General features: G+C 35.9%; 1 protein-coding gene across 1 annotated transcript in view; it reads left to right on the top strand.

Moving 5' to 3' along the window:
* The window catches only part of LOC109829188 (apoptosis inhibitor 5-like protein API5), a 24,485-nt gene extending 5,549 nt beyond the window's left edge, over window positions 1-18,936 (top strand). Inside the window, exons 3-16 of the mRNA XM_020396333.1 lie at window positions 4,598-4,697; window positions 4,785-4,850; window positions 8,801-8,883; window positions 8,959-9,033; window positions 9,180-9,329; window positions 10,493-10,561; window positions 10,661-10,726; window positions 14,631-14,741; window positions 16,176-16,262; window positions 16,368-16,474; window positions 17,679-17,793; window positions 17,882-17,947; window positions 18,277-18,368; window positions 18,459-18,936. Of these exons, the coding sequence (XP_020251922.1) occupies window positions 4,598-4,697; window positions 4,785-4,850; window positions 8,801-8,883; window positions 8,959-9,033; window positions 9,180-9,329; window positions 10,493-10,561; window positions 10,661-10,726; window positions 14,631-14,741; window positions 16,176-16,262; window positions 16,368-16,474; window positions 17,679-17,793; window positions 17,882-17,947; window positions 18,277-18,368; window positions 18,459-18,645 (1,374 nt within the window). The 3' untranslated portion in view covers window positions 18,646-18,936. The remainder of the gene's footprint in view (window positions 1-4,597; window positions 4,698-4,784; window positions 4,851-8,800; window positions 8,884-8,958; window positions 9,034-9,179; window positions 9,330-10,492; window positions 10,562-10,660; window positions 10,727-14,630; window positions 14,742-16,175; window positions 16,263-16,367; window positions 16,475-17,678; window positions 17,794-17,881; window positions 17,948-18,276; window positions 18,369-18,458) is intronic.

Raw genomic sequence — 20,613 nt, 5'->3', positions numbered from 1 at the left:
GGGGGTAGATTAAAGGATATTGGGTTTTAGTATTAGTTTGGGTTTTTAGTGTTGTATCGTGTTTTTAGGCTCTCACTCTTTGGGCTTATTTGGTGATTGATAGAGATTCAAATATGCTTTCACTACATAACAAGTGATTTATTAAGATGGGTTGGGTTGCAATTTCTAAAATCTATGAGGGGGAAAATAAAAAAAAAGAATTTTTTAAAAGAGACTGAATTTGATAAATATATAGCAAAAACGACCGTTTTGGTAAATATTTAGCAAAATCGATCACTTTTTTGCCAGCTCAACAAAGCTGGCCAAAAGGAGGTCGATTTTACAAAATATGGATTTCAAAACACACGTGTGTGTTTAAGAGCTGCTAATCACCCTTCAAACAGCCCACAGAAACCCACGGGATAAGTACTCATCCCAATCCATGGGTTTCTAATCGTTCGATATCAACCTAACACTCACCACCCAAATTCCACAAGTACTCATCCCAATCCATCTCAATCCCCAAATTCCCCTTCAACCTCCAAATCCTAGAAAATCCTAGAAGACGGCCATGACCACCACAACTAAAGTTCTCCATTATTGTCTCCAACCTTGGCTTCCACTCATTCAACCTACACCCCACCAGTTGCTTGCACTCCTTCTCCTGCTCTTTGCTATTGCCATCATCCACAAACACTCATCCTTCAACCCTTACCATCCCCTTCTTCGTCTTCTTGATGTCGAAGCTCCTGACAAAAGAGGAGGATGAAACAAGGGTGACGAAGGAGAGGACGGAGTGGAAGAAGCAAGAGGGGAAGAGGAAGTAGGAGTTGCATGGCTGGAGCTTGTCCGATTTGGAGAGGGCGGGGACTTTGCGGCCGAGGAAGAGGGAGTCGGAGCGACAGATGAGTGGAGGGGATGCTATTACATGAGGAAAGATGTCGGGATCGCATGGTCGAAAAGGTTCACGCGGCCTTCGGCTGTGATAAGGCGGATGGGGGCGACGGAGAAGGAGAAGAAATAGCAAGGAAGGAGGTGGTAGAGGGAGAGGGGGTTTGGTAATGCCCATGGCTGGTTGGTCAAGAGGAAGAGGTTGTGGATTGGGACTGTTAACTCCTATATGGCCTCTGAACTTGGAATTTTAGCAGGGAGCAGGGGAATAAAATCCTCGCCAGTCGATTTCGAAGGGATTACTTACCCCAAAAGTAGGCCTGTTAATTCCCATATGGCCTCTAGAGCTTGGAAATTCAGCCGGACCCATGGAGCTTGGAAATTCAGCCGGACCCATAGGACACGATTAACAAGCCCTAAACACACATGACTAGTAGTACCGTGTGTTTTGAGATTCATATTTTGCAAAATCAACCTCTTTTTGACCAGTCTTGGTGAGCTGGCAAAAAAGAGATCGATTTTGCTAAATATTTAGCAAAACGGTCGTTTTTTGCTAAATATTTACTAAATTGGGTCTCTTTCAAAGAATTCTCTTAAAATATAAGGGTTTAGGATAATTTGAAAAGTTCTAGAGGTGCAATTGCACCCCTAGGGAACATGTGAATCCGCTTCTGGTTGAAGAAGATGATTTCATAGTTAAGTCTCTTTGTTTTATTTTTAGGGTTTTATCTTTTAGTTGCTCATCAAATTGATCTCCACTTGATATTGATTTAAAGTCTTCATGAAGATGTACTCCTTGAAAATTTAGAGTTTTAAAGAGTAAATTTTTGAGTTCCATTACATTTTTTTGGCAGATCGTGTAATTAAGATTTTGCAATTATAGAGTGTGTCCTGAGTACTTGGGAGAGTTATTTAGTTACTTGGTGAGTGAATGATTGAAAAATTTTACAGTATTTTGATTATTAGATTTTGATAATAATGTCTTAGAACACTAGTATACAATATGCTTTTATGGAAAATTTTGGCTCATTTAAAGTCTAGAGTCAAAAGTTTTTCCTTTAAGGAAACCGGCAGAAATGATCTCTTTTTCTAACTTCTAACTCCAAGACTAAACTGTGGTGATTTTCCATCTTGGGTTAGGCTCCCCTTTCGGGAGCCCGCTCTTCAGACATTCATAAGCAAGTAGATAAAAAAATTGCTATGGTAATAAAGACTTCCAAGAAAGTTAAATATCTACTAAAGCAACTGTTTATGATATCTAGGTTGATAGCTAAGAGAGTTCTGCTATTGCTAAGCATATGACAAAATGGAGGTATTCTCTTATATGGTTTTTTGGGTGAAGACGTTGTTCAAATGAAGTTATTGAATTCTGTTTTCTTGATTAAATGAAGTATAGAGATGGCTTATTGATTGTGAAAGGTGATTGTAACTGTTAGCTACTAGTAGCAAAATTTAGGTTTCCTCCCATACTAGAGTAATTAGCTAGATTTTATAGGAAAGTTTTGAAAATGATTCAAATGTGCATTCATGTACCAAGCCAGATTCTTGTACCGTGCCATTAACTTAATTGGTGTCTAGGGATCCAAGGTGCTAGGAATTATTGCAGAGTTACTAGCAAAAAAGAGAGGCACCTAATCAAATCATTTGCTTAATCTACTTCTTCAATTAAATATTAAATTCTTTTACTCATCTTTTGTCTCAATTGCAAGGTACTTCTTTCAAATCAAACTTAGCCCCAAGCTAATTCTTCTCTTATTGACCATATATTTTCTTATCCTCATTCTTCCTTTATATCGATTTCCTCATTACTCACTATTGATGGTCACCTCTCCCATTAACTATGGCATCATATACTCTGACTACATCAAATTTTGTGAGATAATGGTCAGATTTCTGTCTTATCATATCAAATTTTGCAAATTGTTCGGAATTCCTACATAGACTTGTAACCAGCACATATAAATTAAAGAGAAGGTGATAGAACATAAATCTAGCAGTCAGAAGAATGACCACTACTAATTACATTAGCTAGGCAACCTTTCTCACCCATTTCTATCACTGTCTGCAGCCTACATCTTCAACTCCTTAAGCTTAATTAACCCTTCAGAATCAGTATATCATAAGTTTACAGTTAATCACCACTCGAAGTTCATGAGAAACTTTTAACCTTATTTTACTGGCCTAGGGTTTGAAGAAGATGGTTTAAATGGAAGAGCAATCAGCTACTGTATGTTATTGGATTTAATGAATGAGCTTGTAACTTGGTACGAGGTTGTGGAACCTGTGATGTGGATGTGGAATACAATGCAGGCTGCAGCAATCTTAAAGGTGTGAGGTTTTCTTTTTTGCCATTGTGCTTGAGAAAAATACAGAGGATGATGATTTTTTTTTTTTGACTGGAAGCATGGTGGAGTTGGAGAGTTGAGCTCATGATTGCAGACTGCAACCTAACGGGTTGTCAAGGATGTTGGTCGATCATTTTTCAGATGGTATCAAAGGATTGGTAGCTTCTGAATTCAGGCAAGTAAACTGGAAAAATCGATGGGAAAAATCACCATTGATTTTTCTCAGATGAGCTAAGGTTGTAGAAGTTATGTCGGCCTATATTTGAATCTCATAACTGTCTCTATCTGCAAGGGCACCCATGGGTTGTAGCTATTAAATAATGTTGTTGCGATTGCATCAAAAGTATTCATTGGCGAGAATTATGCTCTACTTCCAATAAAAGTTCATCTTTTGCATTTTTGGAATACTTCAATAGTAGATGGCTAAATTGGTTTTCTGCACTTGTAAATTGTAAATGGTTGTAGTGACCCATTAGTATTTGCGACACTATTTATTGAAGTTGAGGGTGGAATTAAGGAAAAAGAATACATCCTAGCCTCCTAGCATACCCCGAATGAGCCAAGGCAATATGAAAACAAATTGGTTTATATTTAAACTCAGCATTTTGCAATTATCCTCGTGAGCCATAACTTTTTAAGCTGTACGAAAAGATCACTCCTGGGGAACTAATGCTTCACTTTTTAATCATGGGAGTTTGTCTTCTGCAGCTTTGAAATGGTTTCACTAGCATCCTTCTTGTTGATGCTGCTGTCATAGTGATGGTGGAATTGGTTTGCTGCATTTGTACTTTCAATGGGTGTAGTGATCGATCATCATTCCTTTCTGCAATTTACTATTTGTGAATAGTCAGTGATTAAAAAAAGGCAGAAAATTTTATGTCGTCACATCTTTATGGTCAATGGAGATACTGTAATGTTTATGCTGCTGTAGGTTTTCAGAATCACGTTGAAGTAGTTTCTACTGATGTTGGAAAACATGGTTGTTGTATGACCTGCATCATTATGATAGTAATGTTACAACTTATTAGTTCTGGCCGATTCTTTCATTCCTCTTGTCAATATAAAAAACATATTTGGTAGTTAGCTCCCAATATGCTGCAAAAGAATTTGTTTTGCATCAATGGCCTTACGTTGTGGTTTATCTTGAAAACTGCTTTAACTATTACCATGTCATGGAACACCTCGTCATACAATATAAACAGCCAGGGCTTTTGCACCTTGTGTGTCTCAAATCTATCATCAATGGAGGATCCTTGCCACTCTTGGATAGTTGGATGTTTCTTATGATTCCATAAACATTTTCTTTTGTCACTATTATGGTGAATACAATTTTGTTATCACTCTTGAAAACAAAATGTTTAATGCATGATCCATTATGACAGATCAGAGTCCAAACAATTCGTGGGCTTCCCCTTCTCTGCAAAGATAATTCAGAATATGTTTCAAAAATTGTTGATGTTCTTGGGCAACTCTTGATATATGGTACTTCTTTTTGCCTGTCTTGGTTTGTGCAATTTTTTTCTGCTTATATATAATTTTTTGTAATCATGGTTTTACTTTTTTCTTAAGAGGAAAATGTGGAGCGGGATGCGGTACATAAGGCCCTTATGTCTCTTTTAAGGCAAGATGTAAAAGGTAACATGTATGAATTAATCATGTTTTTGTCAACTGTCAAGTTTGTGATGTGATCCTATTCTTCTTGTCTGCCTAATGTTAAGCAATAATTTTTGTTTTGATGGTCTTAGCATTTTCTTGTCATGCTTGGTTGAAATGACATTATTGATGTTGTATCTCACGTATTCTCTTCCCAGCTGTTGAAAACATCTGTTGTACTAAGATCTTGTTTAAATCGAGGTTCAGGTCAAAGCTTATGGTTGGGTTGTGATCCAATTATGTTGGTTGTAGATGTGGAATGTTTTTCATGATAAAAGTAGATGGAAGTTTTCTTCTGTTCAGATGGAAGTTTTCTTCTGTTCTTCACCAGTTTGACAATTATTTCTTGTTAAAACTGTTACTTTTGGAGGCTAAATTCCAGAGTTAGTTTAAGTGAAGTTAAATTGCAGTTGGAAGAGGAAGAGTTCTTCAAATTTTGAAATGAAACATCACCAATGTCTTGGGATCCCTGTTAGTTATTCACCACAATGTAGAGGAGATGTAGTGTAGTGAAACTAGGCAGTAGGCATCAATTCAGAGCTTTAGGCTGGTAGTAAATTTTGGGAAATAGCACGATGAAGGTTTTTAGCTTGATCTAACAATAACCACTGCAGACACCTTATTTGATGTATATTTGCCCATATTTAACAGCCAATATATTGTCCTTTGGACTGACCGATTGACACTTTTCTTTTTTAACTTTCTACACCAGAATTCTTTTTTATTTATTAGGAAACCATCTCCAGAGTTCAATGCGGATTACTTTCACATTTAAGTGAAGATCGGATTTGGAGATAGTTTTCTGTTATATTATTATGAATTAAAACCTGAATTAACACCATGCGAGCTAAAATATGCAGTCCCACATGTATTTTCGGGAACGGAGTTGAGAAAACATGGCCCCTCTGCCTTCATTTAGTTTTTGTCCCGGAGGGACTATTGTAACAGATACCTAGTACAAGCATCTGTTACGACTTTCTCTTTGCTCCAAGCTAAATTGCATGGTTACAGGTATGGGGACATGTCAAATTTGTAAAAGGTAGGTTGTAAAAGGTAGGGTGTGAGGACACGGCTGAAACTCATGGGATAGAATCACAGTTCTTAGCTATATATGTAAATGACCCTTTTAAATCATAGTTCTTAAGGTTGAAACGAACACGACCCTTATCCAACAAGTTACAAAATAGATGTGTAGTGTAGGATATATATCCAAGAAGTGTGTGGCGAGTGTTTTAAATTAAACATACATTGTATTACTGCATAAAGGTCTGAATAAATATAAGCATATTCTTAAGGAGTGTCCAGGAAGTGTCGACACGTGTCGGGTATGCGTACGGCTCCATTTTAGAAGCATCCAGGTAACATAGGCTACAGGAATGAGATTGAGAGTGACTATTTGTTGTTTCCTTCATGTTCTTAATCTGGTCAAACACCCACATTTCTTAATTTCTGAGTCAACCATATCTGCTGCTCCTGTTGCCAGTGAAGTGAAAATTGTGGCATCTCTAGAAGGGTGTTAATCATTAAACTGCTTTAAAGATTAGACCTCACTGGATAGCTATGAATCTCCTATTAATAATCAATTATCATTTGGACAGTGATCATAAGTAGAGGAAAATGTTGAATCATTCACTCAGTTATCCTGGATGTCCTTCTATCCATCTACTGAAGACAGTCTGCCATCTCTGTTCTCGGTTATAGCACAGACAACAGTTTTGATTCATTGGCATGAATAAATCTTATAAAGGGCTACTAAAGATCTCCTAATAGCTTCCAGGTTTTTAAGGATCATGAACAGTTCAAAGTATTAGATCTCATTAACCCAAGTGACCTTTCTTCATAATCATGAATTTCTTTCTCCTATCTACTGAAGTTTGTTTGGAATCTTTCTGCCTTTATGATGTCTGAAAATTTGAGATTTTTCAATTTGATGTGAATAAGTCTCTAGAAATTGCAAAAATAAAAAAAATCCCAATAGTCTGAGGGTTATAGGGGGCGATCACAAAGGGAAGCATAAAGAAGATAGGTGAAGGTTTTGGTTTCTTGAAAGATGGATCCTATATGTTGTTTTTAGTTCTCAAAAGGGAAGGAGAAAAAGAAAACCACAGAAACAAATATCATTATATATCTAGCCTCTTTGATATTAAGCTCTTTTTTTCAAATATATCTGATATTCTAGTTAAGGTTTAATATGGTTTTTTTTAACAGCATATATTTTCAGTACCTACTGTCAACATTTTTTGCGCTTTTCATGTCCCAAAGACCTGCTCAACGAACTTGCTTCCCTGGTCGACCTAAAGAAAAAAAATCTGCAGCTGGTTTTAGAAATTATAAATCCATGATGTTTGTGCATGTGCGGAAAGTTGGTTTTTTTAATGGGGTTTGTGCAGAGGAAGCAGAATGCAATATTGTTAGCAGCTGATGAGATTGGCAATCTACACTTCAAAAGGAGGTGATAGTTTAAGTTTCTGAATTTTAATCTCCTTGGGAGCTTTGCATTGAATGATACTTCTTACTTGGTAGGCGGTCTTAAATTTCAAAATTTTAATCTTACTGCAAACTTTACTTGATTAATCGGGAGTTAACAGGAAAAACATTCAGTGGTAAATCTGGAAGCTAATCCAAGAGCATCAGAAAGAACTTACTTAGGCCTCAACATTTGCTGCGTTGCCTCTGTTAAAAGCAATAATATCAGAATATGCCATAACAGTCCATCTGAAACTTCTGAAAATCTGCTCTTTGCTGCTGAATGATGCATCCAAATTCAGGAACATATGGATCAAAATTACTTAAACTTCAACCTACCCGTTTCCCTAGACCTAATAGTCATTTGTTCTCTAGTTCTTCTAAACAAGTCATCTATCACTATGAGTTCATAGGCTACCTGGCCTTTTACAGTTTATCTTCAAAGAGACTTGTGTCTTCCTACACGCAAAAAAGCTTAACTTCAGTCAGTTTCCTGAATGCACCCAAAACTTCATTTCCGACCTTGCTAATCAAAAATTGTATCACAAACTTGTGCCAGAAAAACTTTTTACTGATGTACCATTTTCCTGGTTATTCTCTCAAAATCCATAATCATCTTACATGAATATAGTAATGTTTCCATGGTGAATATATTAATGTTTCCATCATAAAGTCCTGAAAGGGTATGGACCATGGTCGTATTTTGCACATACACTCAAAATCTGGCCCTGTAAGCATCGGAAATATTTTTGTGGCAGGCTTTTTTGGACTATTTGAGGAAATATCTGAGAATGATGATTTCAATTGGACCGTAGTGGCATCATTAAAAGCCTTTCATATACTTCGTCCTATAAATCATTTTAAATATTTAGGGATCTTTATGGGGACTCTTTTTGTTTAAAAAATTTATTTTTAGTTAGTCATTCTTCTACAGCATCACTTATCAGCTTTTGTATTCACTTTACAGCTTCATCAGCTTTTATGAGTTAGGTCTGATCAAATGATGATCCACTGAGTTTTCATTATATGACATCAGGAGTACCTGTTTACTATCTGATTTAGATATGACTATTCAGATACTTATTACTTACGTTATGATTCAATAATATAGTACATGTGCACCTTCTGAGCCTAGTGTTTGCATATGTGGGGATAAGTAATGTTAAATTAATTTCGATAGCTTTTGAGTTTTGAGGAGCAAAATATATCTTACTTTGTCTCGAGCTTGACTACATCTTCCTGCTTAACATATTATTTTTTATTGAAACATCTCTGATCTTGACTGTAAGTCTTGCTTCATAATTCAATACTATCAACTTTTGGGTTTTCATACTATCTTATGCAAATGCATTCTCATCATTTCATTTTTTATTTGCAATCAATGATGCTTACAAAACTCATTTCATGTCCGATATGTACTACACTTTTTTCCCTTTATGTCTAACTAGAAATTTTTGTTCATGCAGCTTCTTTAACAGCTTTGCTTAAGCATGTTGAGATGGGCATGGAAAACATCCGTGAAAAAGTTATCTGTTTCCTTAAGGACAAGGTAGCGACATATCGTTCAGCTTTCTCTTTGTAGTATATCCTTTAAAAAGATTGACATCAAAGCATGTTTTCGCAGGTTTTTCCTTTGAAAGCTGAGTTGTTAAATCCCCAAGCTGAAATGGAAAGATATGTTACTGATTTGGTGAAGAAAGTAAGTACTAAAAAGTCACCTGTTTGTGTTTTGAAGTATGCTAAAAGTGTTAAACTCTTGTGTGTATATGCAAAAGAATCGTGATTGTCATTTTGTACAAGTATCTGAAAATGGGATTGTGAGAAGTCTAATATGTTGTATTTCAGAGCTTGCAAGATGTGACTGGTGCAGAATTTAAGTTATTCATGGATTTCTTGAAGACTTTTAGCATATTTGGGGAAGGTGCTCCTCCAGAGCGTATTCAAGAACTAATTGAAGTTATTGAAGGGCAGGCTGACCTTGATGCTCAATTTAATGTACGTTGTCATCCATAGATTAGATGACGTACCATGTTGTCCTGTTTGATAGGATATACAAAATTATGATGAGTTTCATTGGTTAATTTTCTGCTCTAATGAAAGATACATTATTTACTTGTTAAGCTGACAGTTTCACAATTTCATCATATTTTTGTAGAAACATTATTTTTCTCTTTCTTTTCTTTTAGGAAGTCACTTACCATGTCTGATAAATTGCCATATGAAGCTTGCTTTGGTAATGTCTATGTGTTTAGACAAATCAACCTTTCGATCAGACCAATCTGACCATTCGTCCTACTTGTCAACCTTAACTACTTACTAGTTAATGTAATTGAATTTACACCGCCTCACCTGCTTAAGCTAACTCAATATAGTGTAGTTAAAGTCAGTTACTCAAACCTGTCAGTATTACCTGCTTGAGACTTTTGTTTTGTACACGATCTTCATCTCTGGCCATGTAAACTTCACCAAGAAGCGTACTTGAGTTATGTTACTTCTTCAGCATTGAAACAAACTTGTCATAAAATACATTCATGTTTCAAGGGTACACAAGAACATTTCAGTTCTCTGGCTGCACTCTCTGCAGTTGTTCAAATGCCACTGGACAGAAGCATGATTTCATTTGTAGTGGTATGAGCCCCTATTATATGAGATCACCTCAAGTTTCAGCCTTGTCTTTTGTTACTTTGAATTATTTTTCTTAACTTAAGTTATTTTAATATTTTCTTTTTCATTAGTTTGACTTATATAACTATTTTGTGCTTTTATCTTATAGTCCTAAATTTTTTGTGTCATCATAGATTATTTACATTTTGTGTTTCAATATCATACTATCCATATTTTATGCTATTCATATCTAGCTGATTTGCCACGACCCTTGACTCTTTATTATATTATATATTATTATTATTATTTATATTATTATTATTATTGAGATTTAATCCAAAAATCTTTTTCCTTCAGCTATAATTATATTCTATAGCCTAGCAAACAAGGTTAATATTTTATGAAGTTTCAGGATGGTATTGCCATTTTAGAGGTTTAGGCTCATTTTCCGACTATTGGACAGCATTTTGTATTTGTTTTCAATGGCTCGTTCTGCTGGAGTTCTATTTCTTAATGTAGCCTCAACTACTATACCTGTTAATAATATGTCACAGGTTGATGATATTGATCATATTGACAGATTAACTTCATGCATGTACATGCGCCCTTCGTTGCTATGCTATGTCTATGTCCTGGATAATTTTCATTCTTTTACTGTTTGCTTATCTGATATTGGTAGCATTTTCTCCCCCTGCTTACGCGATGTTCAAATGTCTATACAGAGAGGTGCATCAAGCAGCAAGTTCCTCAATTATTTCAACAAGCACATAATACCTGTTTTTGATAAGGTATTCTTGTTCTTTCAATATGGAAGGTGGTGATATCTTAGGCCTTTTAAGGCTTTCTGCTTGTATACCTTTATCATGCAGCATTACTTTCAACCCTTTAACATGCTTCTGTTTTTGTTCTTTATATAGCTTTCCCTGTTAAGACACGACTTGACCTACTGATTGATTGCTAACTGTAAGAGAAAATACAATCTAGAGAATCTATCAATATTCAGGCTGCTAAGGCATGTTGCGTGGGTATGGGTATGGGTACAGGTACGGGACACGACAAATTTGCAATAGGGTACGGGGACACGTCTATATATATATATTTATACACACATATATTATATATTGAAACTTATAGTTTACATGAGATGCATTAAAATTCCTATAACATTTTATATTTCTTTTATTAAGTGGATTATGAATTGTAAAAATGCTCATGTTTTGAACTAGAAACCCAAATGACTATTAAAATCAAGTTGAAAGCCAATGAGTTTCAGGAAGTGGATGTAAAGTGATAGGTTTACACCCAATAAATGTTTGACAAGTGTTCTAAACTGAACGTGTATTGTTTAATTGAGTACTTGTCCAAATAAATGCATGCATATATGCAAGAAGTGTCCCAGGAGTTTGGTTATGGGTACGGGTACGGGTACGGGTAAGGCTTCGAGATTGAAGTACCCAGGTAACATAGCTGCTAAGTCTCATTGGATGCATTCCATATTGGAGGTCCTAGTCCAGAATTAAACTCCAACTTGTACTTGGTGTTTTAAAACCTTTTCTATCTTCGAGATGCACAGATGTTCTTTTTCACATTCCATGTCATCTTTGGGTATCATAAAGTACATCCTTGAAACGTGGTCTATCTCCTATTCTACATGAGGTTGATTTTTTTAAGTTAGGTCTTGCCAACTACAGTTAATTTATGTTCTGCCTGACCTTTTCTTGAATCTGCCCTCTTATGTAGGAAGTCTTAGTCAAAAAGTAACTCTTTAAGTTCTATGGAAAATTTAACTTAGTGAGGATAAGGTCTGTCCTTAAACTTTATAACTTCTCAGATTCCCCTCAGCGTCTTTTTTCGTAGCAAAGCTTATCCTTGTGAAGCAATTTGACATTTTCCTCCAAAATCTGCTGCTTTGAGAATCAGTGGGAAGTACAGCAACTATTTCTGTAGAGTAATTCAATTTTCCTTATTAGACACCAAAGTGGATAAAAGTGCAGTGCTTGTGTGCTAAGATATTTGGTAAATAACAATTCATAAAAGAAGAAATTAGTGTCAGCATGTTTTGAGGACATGGGGTGTAAACTCTATTGTTGAGCATTCTTGGAAAAGAGCTATACTGGGATGCACGGCCTTTTGGAAAGTCATGTTTTGGACGTAAGTGATTGTGCAAACTATGGCCATCATTATTGAGTTAAAGTGTCACATACTTCTTACTGTCGTAACACATAAGGTGTGGCAGGTGCCAATTTAGAGTTTCTAGGAGTCACCTCTAGATTTCTAGAAGTCCATCTCTGGAATCTAAGGGTGCAAACAAATTAGACATGGCATTTACCCTGTATGTATCTGTTTTGTAATAATGGATACAGAATGGATATTGTTTGCTATGGAAAATTTGTGTCCTATCAGAACGGGGTAGTGGATACAGACATAGATCAAGTAAAAAATATTGGTACATATCAGATTAGGAAAACTAGTAAAACTTGTATAGGTCATATGATATGCAAACTTTCTAAATATAATACAATCTTTCAAAGCAGAACCACTGATTTAATGGCAGTTTCGGGAACCTAGGATTTAACCCCTTGAAGGTTAAAATAATTTCATTTATTTATCTATCAGTTATCTAAATTTTTGTAGTATATCTTACTTGTTTCAATTCATATTGTTATCTGTATTGTACCAAAGATAGGAATCAATATCTGTATATGACTGATGTGTTTATTCAAATCTGCATCGGTAGCTGATCAGATATGGATGCATCATGCACATACATTTGCGGATATCCATATGGTTTTCATCTCTATTAGTTCTCGTTTGAACTGTTCAATATTTGCAAGCACTTTATTGTGAAGATAATATATTCACCTAGGATTCTGTAGTATGTAGCACAAGATTTGGATTGATCCCAGTATATAGTAAAAAGGAGTTTTTCCCCCTAGAAACCACCTTAAAAATAAGGTAGTTATACGGAATCCACCTTTCAATTTCAATTTATACATAAACCACCTTTAAAGTGGGATTTTATTGCAATCAACCACCTCATAGTCAAAATTTTCACTAAAACCCCAAAATTACCTTTAAAAAACTCACATTCAAGGATTGTGACTCATTTTTTAGTGTTCAATCTTTTAATGATACAACTCATATACATTGAACTTGAAATTTTAAAGATTTTTTTGGTTTTTTAGTGAAAATTTGACTAGGAGGTGATTGATTGCAACAAAAACCTACTCTAAAGGTGGTTCATATGTAAATTGACATTAAAAGGTGGTTTCTATATAATTATACCCTATGTTTAAGGTGGTTTCTAGGAAAAAAGAACTTGTTTGCACAGTAGACTTTTAGAGCACCACAAGTTGGTGAACTTCAAAAGCAGTTAAGAGGATAATGCATTAGCATACATGATTTGGTCAATGTGGTTTCAGCTGTTTTCATTGAAGTTTTGTGGATGTTTGGATTTTCAGCTGTAACAGAGTATAAATTCTTTCACCCTGTTGTGTCTAGTTTCTCTTACAGTTATTCTTGTTCCATATGGTAAAAGTCAAAGATTTCTGAGATAATGATATGGAAGAGAGCTATAATGAACATGCCAACTTTATTTTGTTGCTTTTGATCTTTTATCTTGTTATACATTCATAATAGTATGAGCATTTCATTTTGAAAATCATTCACTGCTACATTTCAGATACCCAATTACTCAATAATGTTGCTGGGTATATTGCTAAATGATTTGCATTGTGGAATCATCTAGACATGCCAATCTGTGTCTGTTGCAAGTGTTCACTCTCTTGCATGTTCTTTTCATACAAGCCTTAGTTTTCTTGAAGCTTATAGCATTATTTCATATATTGTAGCGTATTTTCATCTAATAGCATCTTATGCCCACTTTCTAGTGCTCCTAGATGCGAACACTTAGTGCACGCGCGCGCCTGTGCGTGCGTGCTAGGGTTCACTCTCTTGTGTCTGTTGCGAGGGTTAACTCTATTGTGTGTTCTTTTCATACAAGCCTTTTCTTGAAATAATTCTATTATTTCACACACTGTAGCTTATTTCAATCTAATAGCATATTGTACCTACTTTTTGGTGTTCCAATTGACGCAAACATTTAGACCGTGTTCTCGTGCGTGCGTGGGTGGGTGGGTGAGCGTGTGTGCGTGTTTCTCATCTTCTGTTATATTAAAAAAAGTAGAAGACCAGAAAACAAATTATTCATGGTTTAAAAACCTTGTCTTAGAAAACTGCAATATCACTTATAAGAAGTTATATTGTAAAATATACTGAATTATCAGTTAGCTATAATCAATTTCTTATTGCGGGCAGATTACTTTTCAAACTTTTTGATTTTATGGTGGTTACCATTTTGGTTCTTGGATCCTATGAGTCCGTTTCTATTTAAACTTGTATATAGAGTATCGTTGATCACTCACCTAGTCACCTTTGTGTTTATTATTTTCTTATGATATTATGCATTAGTGTTTCATCTTTCTCTATTCCAATTGGTGAAAACATAGCTTCTTTGTTTTGTGCACCAACATCATCTTTTTATAATTTATGCCTGTAGATCCATTTGCTGCATCAATTGTTCATTTATATACTTACATAAAATGTTAACCCTTTTATTTTATTAACTTCTTCTTAAGTGATCTCGCGGGCATTTCATGTTTCTCCTCCTAATGTTTAGTTATCTTTTACCAGTTTCCAGAAGAGAGGAAACTTGATTTACTCAAGACTCTTGCTGGATGTTCCCCTTATGCGCCGGCGCAGGATTCACGTCAGCTTCTTCCCTCTATTGTTCAACTACTTAAGGTATTCAAATTTCTGCATGTTTATTCAATTCTTTTTTCTCCTCATACTTTTGGGTTCGTAACTTTCCTGAAATTACCTGGTGCATTTTTGGGTTTCAAATCCTTTACTGTTGACCTGTTTCCTGATTAATGTCTTCAGTGGATCAATTGTTCACCTAGTAACCTGTCGTTATGATGGAGGCTAATTACCCTGACACTTGTCTGCGTTCTGGTATCTGTGTCTGGCACGTGTGTTCTCGTATCCATGTCGTATCCATGTCTGATACGTCTCCATAAATATGCATACATTTACTTGGACGTGTACTCATTATGTAAGATGTATTGGTTTAAGACACTGGCTCATGAACAACTAAGCGAGCAGTTTTCTTACTTATAATCTACTTAATAAATAAAACATAAAAATGTTAGGAACTTTAGTTTTCATAACATGCGAATGAAAAAATAAAAATGTTCTCATGTAAATTATTGATTTTAACATGTATATTTAGTCATGTCCCCGGTGTCCTACTTTATACAAATTTGCATGTCTCGTACCCATATCCATTCTATAACCCGCTTCTGACCCATAACTGTGTAACACAGGATGCATATTTCCAGCATCTAAATGATGAGAACTTCTAGGGAATGTTCGGCTACCAGAAAGTAAATAAAAAGTAGAAAGTACTTAATTATGACTTTCGATGTGCAAATCTTGTACGGATGATAGAAAGTGAAAAGATGTAAAGTTGACGTGGCATGCATTTTTTGTGTCTTGTTTGGTTGTGATGAAAAGTAGACAATAGAAAGTAAATATTTAAAGCTAAACGTTAAGGAGAGAATAAAAAAAAATTAATTTCTCTCCTTTCTCTCCACTTCCTCAAATTATTTGAGAAAATGAAAAGGGCTGAAAACGTGATATGGCACCCTTCACCTTCCATTTATTTTTCGGTCACCTTCTAAGTGCCGAATAGGGAAAAAAAAGGGGAAGTGGAGCCACTTTTTAATTTGCGATTCACTTTCAGGTTGCCAAACATGCACCTGCTGATTTTATATTTGTATTAGGATTATTTGCTTCACTTTTAGATAAGTAGTAAACTTGTTTTTAAGGGTTCTTTTCACTTCAATACCTAGAGTTTCACCCATTTTTGATTTTAGTACACCGAAGTCCAAATCTACCAAAATTATACCCTCATCTACCTTACACTTGGTATCTTTTGGTGTTTTGACTTGTTGGCACTTCCATGAGAATTAGATTACATGATTGTTTTCTGTCAATTTTACCTTTAGGTATGAAATTCCCCTGAATTCCCTTTTTTCACCTTTGGGCAAATTTAAATTTCAGGGTACCAAATTTGAAAATGGGTTCAGCTTTTTGGTGTTGAAGTGGAACCCTTTTTTACTTCATTATTGGCAAGAGTGCATTATTTGTTTCATTTTTTCCCTCTATTCTTTGCAGAAACACATGCCAAGGAAGAAGATAGAAGAAGCAAATTTTAATTATGTTGAATGCTTATTGTACACATTTCACCACTTATCCCACAAGGTCATTTTTCTGCAGAGTCTTGTTTCTCTTGATAACTTCAAGCTTTTCTTTCCATTATACTTTTGTCCCTTTCCTTCTTTATATGCTGAAATGTATGTGCTGCAGGCTCCAAACTCTACGAATAGTCTTTGCGGCTACAAGATTGTTACTGGCCAGCCATCTGACAGGCTTGGTGAAGATTTTTCCGAAAACTATAAAGATTTCACTGAGAGGTACTTCTTTCAAAATTTTTTCTTGTTCCTTCATTTATTGTGTATTAAGCAATTTCATCTTTGACCTCGCTTTTCCTTTTGGACGACTACTATCTGTCTGTCACAATAACCTTATCAAGTGCATACTTGGTAACTGCTTGTGATTGATGTCAATGTTGATATCTTGTGTGCTATATAATAGTTGATTCAGCAATTGGTGTTAGTTTTAGTAACCGGATTTCTAGAAATTTCAAGTCTAATACTGTGGCAGGGAAATCTAGGGCTCATGGAAATTTATGGCTCTTTTCTACAGTTGAACAGTTAGTCTATCATAGACAGGTCCGTCTGCATCTGGAAAGCACGTGCGTCTGTCACGTGGTTGGATTTATAATCATGGTTGCTTTGGTTTATTTACTGAGACACTGCGTAGGCAATATTGAAAGATTTGTTTGCGACTTACTAATGTGAATTTGATAGTTTCACTATTTTATATTTTCGTCCATGTAAAACACAAAGGCAACATATGGATTCACACTTATTACATGTATCTTCACAAAAGGACACTTTTATTCTTTACTTCTAACTGCAATAAAGTGCTATACGTGAAGCCCTGTTTGCATCACGGGATTTGAATGGCCTGCAACTCATTGATAGAACAGAAATCATGAGAGAAGAAATATAAAATATACAAAATTTCCATGCAGAACTTCCTTTCTTTTCTGTTCTTTTCTATTTTGTGGAACCAAACTTCAAAAAGATCCTAATATGCACCCATGAGGGGCCAATAGTTCTAATGAAGACTCTAAATGGCTTTAGATACGTTTGCGTGACTGTTTTACAAGCTTCTATATATTGAAATGTCTTACGAGACTGTAAAATCCCTCCCTTCTTCCCCATTTCTCCCTTCCTTCCTCTTTCGGTGTACTTTAATTCCTCTTCACAACCCGCGCCACTCTCACCTCGTTTTGAGGATTCCTCCTTTTTCAATCGCGCCGCCTCCCCTCCCAAAAAAAAAAAATATGATGTCAAATCATATATTTGTATAAAAAAATTATCATGGGGCTTCATCTAACAACATGCCGATTGTTACTGTTGGTTCTATTAGAATCTAGCTTTCTCAAGTTCCATACTTTAATTCTCCTCGTTTCTCTATATGTGCAAGTAGATTGATGAAGCATGCTTGTGCAGTAAACTGCAGTAACAATGATTGGTTACATTGGCGCAGGTTAAGTTCTATTGAAGATGTTGTGAAGGTAGCTATGAAGAAACTAACCCAGGGGATGGCGGAGCAGAACCAGGCACTGTCTGCAGCCAAGACTGAAGAAACAAAGGCTAAAATTGTGAGTTGCAATGGAACCATCAATTGTGAACTGATTCGGTCATCTCATAAATTGATTTAATTGTATTGAAATCTTTGAATTCCTGCAGAAGCTGGATCAGCAAAAAACTACAACTGGGCTGCGAGTTTGCAACAACATACTGGCAATGACACAGGTAAGTAAGTGACCTTTGAACTATTCCTCAATCACAGGCAGAAAATTTTTCCTACAGATGGTCCTCTATAGGGAATCATATATGGAGGAAGGAGATTGCAACAAGTGCTCATCATAGATTTTAAAGTTACCGACTACATTGATACATTAGTTTGACCGCTGTTATACAATATTGGTGTTTTGCGCTGATACAATACACTGATATTGAAATGATTGCACTGCTTTAGAGTTACTAGTGGGATACAAGCTGTGATCTTTCTTTCTATTTGATATTTTTTATCCCAAGTGGTCCTGTTTAAATTAATCAGTACCATATATTATCATTTCCAGCCTCTTCATTCAAAAGCTCCTACATTTATTGGTGATAACAAAATCAAGCTATCCTGGAAGGAGCCAGCAAAAGCTTTACCAGCCCCGACAGGGTAAGAGATTTCTCTCCTATTATTGACTTCTCTTGTTATGAGTTCATTCAAATTTCTCAAATGTGTGCCCTGTTGTTACTTGGACTTCAGGAGTAAACGAGCTGCATCTTCTACCAATGGTTCCGTTAATAATGCTAAAAGGGTGAGAGGCGAAGGGCCTGTACGAAATCAGCTGGTGAGCCGAGCATTTGAAGGTGTATCTCGGGGCGGTGGGAGAGACAATGGAAGAAGGGGTAGGGTTTGGGGAAACCGTGGTAGAGGTAGAGGTTACCGTTAGTTCATTATGCCTTCAGGAGCTTCAAAAATGATCATAGGCCCCGTGCTGATTATAATTTATGTGAAGTCAATGAAGAAGAGTGTAGCTGCACTCCAAAGCAAATTAATATAGCTCTTATTTACATTATCATGTAGTTTTGACATGACATCGTTCCGAAGATTGGAATATTAACGCAGCTGTACAATTTAGAGATTGTAGAGTATTTTTTTCATTTTGGTTCAAGGAGAATGTCATGGTTCAACTTCCATTTTATTCCATGCATATAGTGCATTTCTGGTGGTGGTAGTTTCATACTGAGTGCTGAGGATCTGTCTGGAGTTCATTCTGACTGATTGAGGAGATTGCTTCCAAGATGTACTTTTTAGTCATTGCTATGAAAATGTAAAGAGTTTAAATGTACCGCTTCGGCATGTTTGTAATTGGCAAGGGGTGACCATGAGAAACAGTAATGCAATATTATCAAAAGATGAAGGGTAGCAATGCCATTTTGAGAGGATTAGCTGCATAATTCGGTTGTTCATATTATGATCATAATTCGACTGTGCATGTTATCAGCTAGTAGGAATCCTAGTAGAATCAGTTCTATAATTCAGTATGGGGATGTCTGGACTTGGGATTTGTAATTTATTTTAGTGTGGGGATGTTTGGACTTGGGATTTGTATTTTGTCCTTGGAGTTCTCAACTAACTAGGGGTGGAAATGAACCGAATTCGAGCCGAATACACATTATTTGGATTATGATTCAGTTAATATTTTGATGAATTCGAATTCGAATTCTCGTTGAATAGGAAAAGAATGTTCAAAGTTGGTTCACTATTTGTTCGAATATTTGCTAAACATTCACGAGTAATTTATTCACACACTGATAAAGTCACAAGATTTTTAAACATGAGCTCTTTAGTTCCAAATCCTTTGTCTGACATAAATTTTTTGGCTAAAGGGCACTTATGAGAATATTTTAAGAAATATGTCATGACAACTAACATAAGGTATTAAGTTACTTTCTTACCACTTAGAATATTTAAAATGCTGTTTTTTATAACTAAGAATATTTAGGTGCAAATGTGGTGAAAGTGTAAAGGTGAAACTTGAATTAGCACTTGCCGCTATTCACTCAGTAGATGATCAGGTGAGATGGTAATTGGAGGAGGACTGATTGGTGATGCCAATTGCAGTGTTCGTTCGGAGATTCCACCATATCCTTTTCACTTGGGAAAGCAACTCTAGCCTATATTCTTTGTCTTGAATCACAGAGGAAGGGTAAGAGCTCGGATCTTAGATCTCCCCTCTCTCTCTCTCTTTCGACTAGTTTCTAGTTCTTGACTTTTCTTTTAGGAGGAAGAGCATGAGCAGGAAGTTTTTTAAAGAAACGAAAGGCAAGGAGATTGTCCGAATAATGGATAGCGTTAGCAAAATGGATTTCAGATCTATCGAAGGGAGTGCTCATCGCAGATACTCGTACCTCTTTTCCTTTGATTATATACTTAATACAATGTTGGTATGTTGATGGGGCCGCTTGGTATTTATGAATCCATGGTCTGCGCAGAAGAGCATTTTATTGAAGTACCATTTTTTTACAATTTAGGGTATTAAAATCTACTTTTTTGCAACTTAGAGTAACAAGATGTATTAATATGCTATTTTTTTACAACTTAGCATATCAAAGTGTTATTTTTTACAACTTAGGGTGCTTAAGTATAAAAGTAGTGGGACAATAGGGTGTTTAAATGCCTTTTTAAATACTTTCTTTAACATTTTACTTAATTGTTAGGAAAAATTGCTTCAAGGCCCCAAAATTCAAGTTTCAATGTGCCCCAGTCCCCCCAACTTCCCCCAATGTGCTGCAGCCCCTATAATTTGAAAAAAATTATGTCCAGGCTCCTTTCCCCAAGTTCATCCTCCAAATCCTGATTTTACCGCTCTCCCGCGCTACACCTCGCGCCTTCCCTCCCTCCGATCCCCTCCAGC

This window comes from Asparagus officinalis, chromosome 1 (genome assembly GCF_001876935.1).
Source record: "Asparagus officinalis chromosome 1, Aspof.V1, whole genome shotgun sequence".
Lineage (NCBI taxonomy): Eukaryota > Viridiplantae > Streptophyta > Magnoliopsida > Asparagales > Asparagaceae > Asparagus > Asparagus officinalis.
The sequence above is the reverse complement of the archived record's forward strand: the minus strand, read 5'-3'. Positions and strand labels throughout refer to the sequence as shown.